This window comes from Podarcis liolepis (assembly GCF_965112155.1).
Source record: "Podarcis liolepis genome assembly, chromosome: 14".
NCBI classification, from domain to species: domain Eukaryota; kingdom Metazoa; phylum Chordata; class Lepidosauria; order Squamata; family Lacertidae; genus Podarcis; species Podarcis liolepis.
Window position 1 is genome coordinate 37,713,899 of NC_139569.1, and position 12,282 is coordinate 37,726,180.

The window sequence follows — 12,282 nt, forward strand, 5'->3', positions numbered from 1 at the left end:
AGAGGGTTTCAGCAGCCACATCATTTCCAACAAAGATGTATGAGGAACCCTGTCTGGAACTGGGAAGAGTCACTGCCAGGCAAGACTAGGGATGGAGAACTTGTGGTTTTCGGGATGTTGTTGGTCTACAACTCCCATTATCCTGTGATTATTGGCCATACTGGCTAGCGCTGTTGGGAGTTAGAGTCTAACAGCATCTAGATGGGCATAAACTTCTCATCCAAAGGGGGTTGGGCTGCAGATACCCGGGTTCAAGTTTCTCCTTTGCTACAAAGCTCACTGGGTAGCCTTTGGCCAAGTTGGTGCTTTCTCAGCTTAAATCGGCTTGCATGGTGGTTGTGAGGATCGAATCTTATTGTGTCTTTTGGAGCTCCTTGGTAGATGCACTAAGTACCCTGAAGTGGGAAACTGTCAAGCAAACAGTGCAAGACTGCCATGTTTTGTCCGTTACATAACTTTTTGTTTTCTAAAATAGCATTGGGGAATGAGTGGCCCCTTGAATGTTGCTTGATCACAACTCCCACCATCCCTAAGAATTGGCCATGCTGGCTGGGGGTGACCAATACTGAAATCCATCAACATCCGGGCTTCCTTGTCCCCCAAACCTGCTTTAAGAGCTATACAGTGGTACCTCTGGTTACGAACTTAATTCGTTCCAGAGGTCTGTTCTTAACATGAAACTGTTCTTAACTAGAGGCGTGCTTTCACTAATGGGGCCTCTTGCTCCTGCTGCGCCACCGGCACACAATTTCTGTTCTCATCCTGGGGCAGATTTCTCAACTTGAGGTAACTCTTCCAGGTTAGCGGAATTTGTAACCTGAGGCGTTTGTAACTCGAGGTACCACTGCATAGCAGGTGGAAATTCATCAGATGTATTCTTTCCAGTGCAGAGATACAGTGATGGGAAGGCCGCACTTGTTGAATTTTCTGCCTGCTGTGCAGTTGATAAACCACAGAGCCCACATGGCGGGGTCCTGTCATTTCCACCATGGAAATCTTGGGACATAAGCACTGAATAGCTATTTTAGTAGCCTGAAATGCAATAGAGTTCCTGCAGTAATAATGACTTTCTGTTCTTATCTGTCTTTCTTCAAAGGTTGGGCTCAGAGTGTTCTTGGGCAGGCCAGGCCAGTGGTTTGGAGACAATAATAATGATGGTGATAAGGTCTCGATTTTCCATGATTTGGATGGTTCGGTGACAGGCTATCCAGGCACCTTTGTGGGCAGGTCAGACAACTATCTGATTCGTCACCCGGGCTGCCTTATCGTCCCAAGGTGGAACGGAATGATTTGCGCTGGGAAATATGCACAGGTAAGGCTGGACCATTGATGCTTATGCAGAGATGTTCTCAGTGGGATGATAGAATGAAGCTTTGGTGTTGCTGAAGGGATGAATGAATTAAGGAAGGAAGGAAGGAAGGAAGGAAGGGGAGAGAGGCTGGCATGAACAGAGGCTGGGGAGTCCCAGAGAGAAAAGCTAGCTGGTAAGAGAGGGGCCTCTATGGAGATGTGTGAGAGAAAATGGATGGATGGATAGATGGATGAAGAGAGAATGAAGAACAGAGAGAAAATCAATATATCTGCCTACAGCCCTGTCCAACTTTTCCTTTTCTCAATTCTTCACTTCTTGCACATTTTTGCATGGCTCTGCTGGTTAGCATTAGACGAGCATTTGGAAAGCAGGGGTGTCGAAAGCTGCCAAAAACCGGGCGGGGGAGAGTTGTTGTTGTGTGTTGTCTCTCAGAGCCTCAGATATATGATTAACATTCTCCAGGACTTTCTCATTAGCAAGGAGAATTCCTGGCTGCACGAGGGAATTTAAAACATGACATTGGGCTGCAGATCCAGCTAGCATCTGCTTAATATCCTTCCCTGAATAATTTACAGGGCAGTTTTCCCCTTGGCATGCAGTGCTGGGATAATCTGTCAATAGGAATAGTTTATTGTCCCCAAAAGTCAATTTAGCTGAGATATATATATATATGTATGTATGTTCTGGCCATCCTCATTAGCCTGAGGCCACCCTACATCTTCGTCTATGTAGTTTCATTTTTGGCTGAACCATTTTGATTGGGAACATAGTCGATGCATGATTAAGCTGCAGGTTACAATACATTCGGCAGGCTTCCTCAAACTCGGCCCGCCAGATGTTTTGAGACTACAATTCCCATCATCCCTGCCCACTGGTCCTGCTAGCTAGGGATCATGGGAGTTGTAGGACAAAAACATCTGGAGGGCCGAGGTTGAGGAAGCTTAACATTAGGGATGAGGAGCTTGTGTCCCTCCAGATTAGCCACGCTGATGAGGAGTGATGGAACCCAATAACATCTGAAGGACCACAGGTGTCCCCACCCCAGATTAAATGAATATATATGAAAGAAGAAGAAGAAGAAGAAGAAGAAGAAGAAGAAGAAGAAGAAGAAGAAGAAGAAGAAAATTCTCATGGGTGCTAATGGGAGCTTTCTAACACTAGTTGCACCGCCAGGTTTTGTTTTTTTTCTAGAACCACAGCTGGGGAGGGAAGAGTTAACCCTCCCCTCTCTATGTTCTGCAGTTTCATTGAAATTTGGGCTTCTCCACTCTTATTATTTATTCTTTTAAGAAATAATTTGAACCACAGTTGTGCACGAGAAGGAGACGAAGAAGTCTGTGACCCATGTATCCAATTCTGCTTGAGTAGCAAGCCTTTTGAGCAGCCTAATTCAGGGGTGGGGGAGGGAAGCATTTAATTGCTGTTGGTAGACAGTTGTGAGCCAGAAGCCTTTAATGATCTACTGCAAAGGAGCCAGACCCATTTTCTGCCCCCCCACCCCAGCTTTCATGAATCTGTCAGGAGCAATGTAAGAGCTGCCACTCTGCTTCTTAAGCTACATCTGCACTACCATTTGAAACCATTTCCTAGGAAGAGGGGTTGAAGGTTAAACCACTCAGGGAATTGTAGCTCTGTGAGGGGAATAGGGGTCTTCTCCAAGCAGCCTTAACAAACTACAGTTTCCAAGATTATGCGGCAGAATCCATGACTGTTTAAAGTAGTATGGTGCTGCACTAAATGTAAAGTGTGGATAAGCCCTGATTTTGGATGCTTCTTGTATCCCATCCTCTGTGTCTGTTTTGCCCTGTGTACCTGGCAAAAGAATCCATCGGGATTGCTTGCTGTGTAAAATATGGGGGGGGGCAGGTAAGCCCCACCCCGCATCATTGAACTCAAGACATGGTGCACAAATACCACTTGAATGGCAATGCCCAACAACTTTGCGGTGGCCCGGCCCCCTCAAATAGGTTATTTGGGGGCCGAAGGGACCTTGGCCCCTAGGAATTAGTTCCTGTGGTGTCCAACGTGGTGAAACAGACATCAACATTCAGTATATGTGGCACTGTACATAAGGGGCACACAGGGTTTGATGTCTATATTGGAAACGCGTCATGTGCAAGCTTGTCCCCATATTTACACTGATGAGTAGCAATCTCGTGGACAGGGATGATGATGATGATGATATTTTAATGTATTGCCTCCTTCACTCTACTAAGATCCCAGGGTGGGTTCCAACTATTTAAAATGCAATATTAATAACAGTTTAAAAAATTAAAATGCAATTAGAAAAAAGCAGAGTAAGCTCTGAAAATATACATCTCAGGCACGAAAAGGCCAAGTTGGACGCTGCATTTTGGTAATTCCCAACCCAACCTGAGGATAGGAATGTTGGGGAAATTTGATTCAGGTGACATTTAAAAAGAAGTTGCACTTTTCAAAACAATACGTAAATCAGAACAAACCCATCATTTGAAATGTGCACCTTTCTAGACATTGCAATGCAGTTTTCGAGACAAATACCCTTTCGTCTAGCGAGTTTTTCGTCTTGCGAGCCAAATACCCTTTCGTCTAGCGAGTTTTTCGTCTTGCGAGGCATTCGTCTTGCGGGGCACCACTGTAATGCATACAAACACACACACACACACAAACCAACTCTATACACAAGGATAAAGTGTGCAAAAGAATGCATATATTAGGAAGAATAACGCTCAAAAATGCATTATATTTGGAGAAATAGCTTTTCATAAATATGTACACCAGGTCTAACTGCATAAAAAACATCAGTTTTGGAAGCCATTCGCACAAAAATGCTGATGAATTTTCATGAACTGAAAATTGCAAACCAATGTGGAAATGTGGAAAACTGAGGATTGTAAAAAATGAGAAACTGAAATTGACATATCCGCCCATCCTTACTTGAGTATGGCTAGGCTTGAGCCCAGTTCCTTCTGTGTGCAAAACATGTTCCATACCAGAGAGCCACAGCTCCACCCTTCACATGGGCAATGGCTCTGCTTCTAGCTACTTGGTGCTGCATAAAAATTCTGAACTGTAAACAAGATAAGCTCTTTCCCCCCTTTTTCTTTCTCTCTCTTCTTTTTTTGGTCTATTTTTATAAGCGCATTATGGCACTCCATGCAGTGAGACCCTTTTTCCGTCCTAAGAACTTTCCTTGGCTGTGTAAGGCAAGAACAAACAGTCATTTTCTCTGGGACCTGTCCCTTCTTTACTAGAGTTTCCCATCCAATCAGCGTCTAAGCTGTGGGGAATTTAGTTCAGGACTTGCCTGGACTGAAGGGAAGGCATAAGAATTTGGCACGAGCGCAGGGAGAGGTATTTGCTTTGAAACGGAGCACAAATTTTAGCTTTCAAAATGCCATCAACTTTCAGAAGCTAAAGGCAGCATCCGTCTTGTTTAGACAGACTGGTGTTGTGTGCACGCTCTGAATTTTTGCTCTGAAAGGCATAAAAAGGACTAGTTCCAATCATGGAGGACTGTGAAACCCTTTGCTTCCCTTTGATCTTTGGAAACTCCATGACCAAATCTGCTTTTCTTTCCCCTCCTGTTTTTGGATTCAGGAGACAAGACCCTGTATTCATTTGGCGGTACAGACAGGTGAAATCCCCTTTTAGTAAATGTGTGTTTTGATCATTTTTATGCTGATTCTTGAGTTTAGTCCAAACGTACATGTATGTTCTGTGTGCACATGTATTGGGGAGGGAGGGGGAGGGAGGTTTTCAAACTTCTTGAGTCCGCAGCTCCCTTAACCAACCACATTCTTTCTGCGGCACCCCTGTGGGGCTCAGGAGCCCAGTTATGTCTCCCTTGCCTGCAGAGCTGGCAGCCTCTCACCCTTTTTTGAACACCCCCCCTTGTGGCGGGTTCCCTCAGCCTCCTCTCCTTGGGGTCCTAGAGATCCAGGGTGGTGTAGTGGTTAAGAGCGGTAGACTCGTAATCTGGTGAACCGGGTTCACTTCCCCGCTCCTCCACATGCAGCTGCTGGGTGACCTTGGGCCAGTCACATTTCTCTGAAGTCTCTCAGCCCCACTCACCTCACAGAGTGTTTGTTGTGGGGGAAGGAAGGGAAAGGAGATTGTTAGCCGCTTTGAGACTCCTTGAGGGGAGTGAAAGGCGGGATATCAAGTCCAAACTCCTCCTCCTCTTCTTCTTCTTCTTCCTTTGGGTAGCTGCTGCTGCCACCCCTGGTCTCTGAGCTGGTCACCCACTCCCCACTCCCCACAGAGAAGTGCTTCCCAGAGGCACCGTTCACCTGCGGAGCTTGTAGCCAGGGCTGCTGCAATAAACAGCTGTGCAAGCCTTTGGGAGGCAGAGACGCGAGAGGGCAGAAGAGGAGGGAGGAAAGGAAAGAGGGACAGAGACCATTGTTGCCTGCAGCACCTCTGAGCATGATTCAAGGCACCCCAGGGTGCCATGGCACAGGGGTTGAAAACCACTGCTGTACACTATGAATAACATATGAAAAACATAATGTCAGGGAACTGACATCAGAGCAACGGGAGAAGGAGAGGCTCTCCGATTCTGCAGGGGAAGGTACCAGCACAAGGGGGAGACGTAGCTTGATAGAGGGGGAAGGAAATCAGCGTAACACCAAGGATCCAGGAGAGCAAATGGCAGAGGAGGTGGAAGGGCTCCGGGATTCTTCCTTGGAAGTCAGTGAGGAGAGCACTGGTCCTCCACTACCCACGCCCTCCCTGCGCAGAAGACTCCCGCGCAATGAGAGGCGGAGACGATTGGGTGTCAAACAGCTTTAATGCTGGCAAAGGTTTAAGAAATGCCCACAGACAGATTCTGCTAGCGACTGAGGCAGCCACGCTGAGATGGGCTGTGCAGTCAAGATGGTTTAAACTATGCAACCAAGCTTCAAAGTGGGAAAGTTTACGCACGAGTAACTCCCAACCACTACACATAAGAAGAGCCTTCTGGCTCAGGTCACATCCAGTCCAGTGTCCTGTTTGCACAGTGGCCAGCCAGATGCCTATGGGAAACCCACAAGCAGGATTCCAGCACAAGAGCATTCTCCCCTCCTGTGGCTTCCAGCAATTGGTATTCAGAAGCATTGCTGCTCCGACTGTGGAGGCAGAGCATAACTATCAAAGCTAGCCTCTCCATGAATTTGTCTAATCCTCTTTTAAAGCCTCTCCTTATCACCAGCATTACAGTGGTACCTCTGGTTGCAAACGGGATCCGTTCCGGAGCCCCGTTCGCAACCTGAGCAGAACGCAACCCGCGTCTGCGCGTGCACGGGTCGTGATTTGCCACTTCTGTGCATGTGTGTGACATCATTTTGAGCGCCTTCGCATGCACGAGTGGCGAAACCTGGAAGTAACCCTTTCCAGTACTTTCGGGTCGCTGCGGGACGCAACCTGACAACGCTCAACCTGAAGCAAACGCAACACAAGGTATGACTGTATTTTATATTCCTGCCCTATTTTGTGGTGTTTTGTTTCTTTTCCCATTTTATTTCACCGTTACCAATCATTAGCGATATCTTGTTGGTTGTGTTAGCTTACAGTGTGAGTTTCATTCAGAATCTTTGGGCCAAAAAGGTGAGATAATCTCTCCCCCCCCCATCCTCCATCAATAAGAAATCTCCCTGTTGTCATCTAGTAGTCCTATATTAAAAGCGTTGGCAAAAGGCCAGAAAATGTGCAGGTCAATAAAATTCTGTAGGCCTACTCTAAGTAAACTTTAGCTGAATACTACCCTACATTTTTAAACCAGGTTTTTTTTTGGGGGGGGGTGTCATTGGTCACCAGCCTGCAGTCAGGTTATCTTTGCATTCACCTGCATGCTACGATTTCTTAATCATAGTTGCATTACAAGAAAGGACTTGTCAGTCATTCCAAACTACATAGTAAAAGAATGGATATGCAGGACTCGATGTTGACTGCTTAGATATAGGAAAGTGAGAAATGGTCTTGATTATAATCCTTGAAATTGTGCATGCGTTGGCTGCAGTTAGAAGTGCAGTCAGTCTAGAAATATTTCTAACTAACCGCAAAGCTTCCCTCTCTCTCTCTTTCTCCTCTCTCTCTCTTTTTGTAACACTCACTGCATCCTTGTCAGAGAAACAGCAATTGCTAGTCTCTTTCTGTCATGTGAAGCATAGCATGTGATGCAAAACTACCATAAATGCCATTTGTTAGCATATATTGGGGATAAATATCTTAGGAACGGTCTCTCCCAGTGTGAACTTACTCAGTCCTTTACATCGTCATCTGTAGTGTAGTAGCTAATTCAGGATCCCTTCTTGATTATTGCAGCCATGCCCTCTCACAGACACCTCCCCCTTCTAAGATTATAAACCTTCTAAGTTTATACAGCAATCTTACAATTCTAGAATAATGATGATTAGGGACGCATTGCAATGCTTAGAGCAGATCTTCGCGTGCCTCCTCCAGTTGAATCTGGGCTTTCCCCCCTCTGTGCACATACATGGGCAAGTGATTTGGAGTGCTTTATTATCTTCTTTTGGAGTGACCTGAGCAGTGTTTTCCTTGGCATTCCATTTGACGTAACAGAACTTGACCTCATTCTCTTGAAACGGAAGCACCTTGTGTTTTCAATGTTCCTAAACGCTTAGCATACAGAACAGCTCTTCAGTGCTCTCCCACATGCCTTCTCCAGAATGACCCTAGGAGCCAATCCTCACCTCCTTTCACTTTGATTGGCTCCAATCAGCACTAAGGATGAGAAGACTACTTCTCAGTGGCTGAAAAGTCCCCCTTGTTGCTATTCTTGAACAATTGGGAACAGAAATCCTTGGTGAACCAAAGGTCAACCAGTTGACCATGATCTACCTTCTTCCCACTCCCTGCAGCTCCCAAACTTTGCTTATGTATCCTGGCTCATTTTGCAGGGGCCACATTTTTCTTTGGCACCTTACATGGCTTTGTTTTTGTTTTCCAAGTTGCATTTCATTGCCCATTCTCTTGTTTTCCCATTGGGGAATCACAGAGTTGGAAGTAACTACCAGGATCATATTGTCCAACCCCCTGCGGTATGGGAATATTTTGCCCAATGTAGGGCTTGAATCCACTATCCTGAGGTGAAGAGTCTCATGCTCTACCAACTGAGCTTAAGTGATTCCCATTTTTGGGACAATCTCTATTGCCTGTGATTATTATTTTTTCCAAGAAATAACCCTTCAGAATGCTATTTGTGTCGCTGATGCACTATTTATGTTGGAAGTGATCCATTGGCTACAGCTCTGGATGCCCAGAGCCCTTTGCTGGCAAAAGTCTTGAAAGGGACATGCTGCTGATTGAATGCATGTGTGAAAGCTGAGCTTGATTGGCTGTAACATAGGTCTCTTCCCGCTTTCTCTTTCAGCTCTATATTCAAGCCAGGCGTCCTGAGAATCTGACCTTATCAATTGCCAGAGCCGCATACCATTTCCATCCTCTGAGGCTACACGGAGTGAACAGAGGGGTGCCATACCAACAGTACCAGCCTGTGGTGATGCTGGAGCAAAGCTATATTATCCAATGGGATGGCAGAGCACCAGAAGATGTCATCCTTTACCCGGTCAACTTCAATAGGTACCATTGATGGAAAATGTGCGGCGCGATGAGCTCTGTGGTGTTTGCTAGGGTTTCTGTTTTTAAAAGCTGTTCCAGGTTCCTGCTGACTTTTCTTCTTCTTCTTCAAACTTTTGGAAAAGTTGGCCTACTTAAGGCTTCTAAAAATGACATTAACAAAAGACCAGCAAAGAAGCTATGCCTCTGTTTTTAACTTTCGCTGCCATCTCTCTGATGTGCCGTGTTGTTTCCCCTTTCAGTAAGGTTTTTTTTGGGAAGAGATTCAAGTTACTGTTGGCATTCTGGGCTCAAGATTAAATCCAGCAGATCCCTGGCATGCTGTTCATTCTCATTAGTTTACACTAGCTGCTCCGCTTGTGATTTATATCCCACCTCTCCCTCTTTCTGTAAAGGGCAGCAGTGATTATGAAGATTGCCTATGTAGCCTTGCGTTTTCCCAGTAGTCTAAACACTGCAATTGCTATTTCATTTCCCCCCTGTTATATAAACCTGAAAAACAAAACACCGGGACCCTCCCTACTGAAATAATTCAGAACTGATAGACAGCAGTCTGGAAGAGTAATAAGTTTGAGTGCAACAAGAAAGGAGGCCCAGATTCCATCTTTTTCTCTGCTGTTTTCTGTTACAAAAAAGGCTAGGAAGGATATGTGTGCGTGTGTACACACACTCACTAACAGCCTCTTTCCTGACATGGCTCTGGAATTCTAAAAAAACAACAACCCAACAAATCTGTGCAGTTGTGTCTTATCAGTCCATATGTCTGTGTCTGCTGTATATTTGGAAAGTTGTTTGTCCGTTCTGTATGCACTGAGGTCCTCCTTTGAGGGTCTTCTGCTGGTTTTCAAACTGCGAGAAGTGAGGTTACAGGGACTTCCAATGCAGGAATCTTTTACCCAACGTGGGGTTCAAAGCCAAGATTAAGAGTCTCATGCCCTTCTGACTGAACTATCCCAACTGGTTTTGCAGAATCAAAAAGTTAAAAGCAGCGGATATAAAAAGAATTTAAGGTTTTGAAGTTTTGCATAAGCCCTAAAGACTAGAAATCAGTTGTATTCTGCACCGAATACCAGTTTGTGTGCGTTGTTATGGAATGGTAGTCCTAGTCATTTGTTGAATCAGTGAACGTGTCTACGCAAGGCTCTCATGTTAGCAACTGACCTCTTCTTTTTTTTTAAAAAAATGGCACATTGCAGTTACTTTTAGAATCAGGAAGTAAATGTTTGCAGATGTCAGCAGGACTAGACAGGTCGTACCTTCTTTAGTAGGTCTCCCTTTTTTTAAAAAAGTTGATGGGGGGAACTGTACAAACAATACGGCTGATGATTAACCCTGATACACCCGTGGCTTTTTCGATGCAGGAAAGAATGTGCAAAATGCGTATGGTGCAAAATGAGGAGACAACGTGATTGACACTCTTAATGTCAGTCTCCTGGTCTTGCTAAGCACAGCTTGATAGCATAATTAAGTTATTTTTACCCCAGTGGACAGAGATAGCGGGGGATGCTGATGTTTCAGAGAGGCAGAAGTCATGTTTCTGGAATATGTATTTGACATTGACTAAGAGAAGCTCATAGGGGGAATAAAAAATTTATTGCTGGGGATTTAGACTGTTCCTGAGGTACCGTAATCTGTAATATTGACACTCAAGACTTGCGTTGTTAACTCCTCTGCTGAAGCTAGAATGCCAAGAATCCACCAGAAGTAATGGAATGGCAGAATCATTGTTGTTTTTCTAGGAAAAGAGGTGCCAGAATTTACCACGAAGGCCTCCCATGTTCTCTTATAATGGCAATGGCGCCCACCTGAGAGGTGTCAGAACTGAGTTCTGGCTGGGAAAACCCCCAGGAATGAGTAGGAAGAGGTGGATTTTTCAGAGGAACAGCTTTGGTTACATACTCACTGTATTTTCAAAGCACATCCGAAGCACACCCTGCCCCCCTCAAAGAATTCTGGGCACTGTGGTTTGCTAAGGGTTTCTGGGGATTATAACTCGGTGAATGATTATAACTACAGTGCCCAGAATTCTTTGAGGGGAAAGAATATGCTTTGAAGGTATCGTGCTAACTCTCAACACACTAATGATCAGAACTCTATATACCAAGGATGGGGAAACTGTGGCTCCCCCAGATGATAATGAATTCTGGCTCTCATCAGTCCCAATCAGTGTAGTCAATGGTCAGGAATTGTAGGAATTATAATTCATAAGCCTTTCTGTTTTGGAGGGTGTTTGCTTTATTAACCAGATAAGCTTTTATCCAGTGTGTTTGTTTTCACCTATGGGATCATCCAGCCTTCCTTTTGTGCCACGTTTCTAGGTACAGGTCCGCTCTTTAAATTATTATTAATTAAAGCTGAGAACTACTTCTTCTTTGTGTTCTTGTCCCGGCGTTTGTTCCCTGCAAAAACCTGTTCTTTACCACTGAAAACAATTCTGTGGAAAACTAGAATTGCAGTTTGTTCTGATATAGAGCACTAAAGAGGGAGTTCTCCTGGGGAAAGCAGCACAGCAAAAATAGTCATCAGGGTTAGTAGTCGCTGATTGCTTTAGCCTCCCTGAATTTGCCTAATCCCAAATTGGTGACCATCACTGCTTCTTGTGGCAGTGAGTTCCACAGTTTAAGTGTGTGAATAAGTCCTTTCTTTTGTCTGTCCTCAATCTCCCAATGTTCAACTATGTTGGATGTCCCCGAGTCCTTGTGCTATGAGAGAGGGAGGAAAACTCTCTCTGCACCATGCATAAATGTATTCACTTCCATTCTGTCGCCTCTTAGTTGCCTTTTCTCTAAACTAAAAATCCCCAAAACTTATAAAAGTTTGATATTTAAACTCTGGGATGGGGGATTCGTGGTTCCCTGCCTCACCTCCACCTAGAGTTATCACAGGGATTGTTCAGAACAGAATAAGATGCATGGAAGCACCATGAGTGGCGATAAGTTTGAGATAATGACACGCAGTAGTAACCTTTGTGCAATTCAAAACTTCTTGATACTGTTCCATGGTAGGGTGGGAGGAGAGAGGGGGACAGTCTGATGATATTTGGCAGAAGAACACAGAGGGCTGATTGGAATTTTAATTGCTCAGAACAAAAGTCAGTCTCCTGTAGAACTGATTGAGGTCCTTGTTCTTTGCCTGCGTTGACTACACGTGTAAAGTCCTTCCAAGTCCAGAGGCCTATGATCTTTGCACAATGGATTCTTTCTGTTTGCAGGCCAACTTCATACTTAGTGTACTCTTTTTCCTTCTCTTTCATGCACACATCGCGTAAGGACCAAAATTGCAGGTAGGGAGAATTGCTCAAAGGAATTGGCTTACGTGGAATGCCCATTTGCAAAAGCAAAACCACAACCAAACAAAACACCCCAACACACCTATGTTCACGATAGACATTAAACTTGTTAAGAGGAGAC

The 12,282-nt window shown here is 44.8% G+C and overlaps 2 protein-coding genes across 6 annotated transcripts in view; both read left to right on the forward strand.

The window, feature by feature from the left end:
- The window catches only part of LOC310693371 (cell surface hyaluronidase CEMIP2-like), a 99,697-nt gene that overhangs the window by 50,958 nt on the left and 36,457 nt on the right, over positions 1-12,282 (forward strand). For all 3 annotated transcript variants that reach the window (XR_014519134.1, XM_083475293.1, XM_083475294.1), the window contains 2 exons: positions 1,097-1,312; positions 8,667-8,875. Coding sequence is in view for 2 of the 3 variants with exons in the window: in XM_083475293.1 (XP_083331419.1) it covers positions 1,097-1,312; positions 8,667-8,875 (425 nt within the window). In the remaining variant the exon portion in view is untranslated. The remainder of the gene's footprint in view (positions 1-1,096; positions 1,313-8,666; positions 8,876-12,282) is intronic.
- CEMIP (cell migration inducing hyaluronidase 1) overlaps positions 1-12,282 on the forward strand; it is a 174,425-nt gene that overhangs the window by 29,865 nt on the left and 132,278 nt on the right. The window lies entirely within an intron of this gene.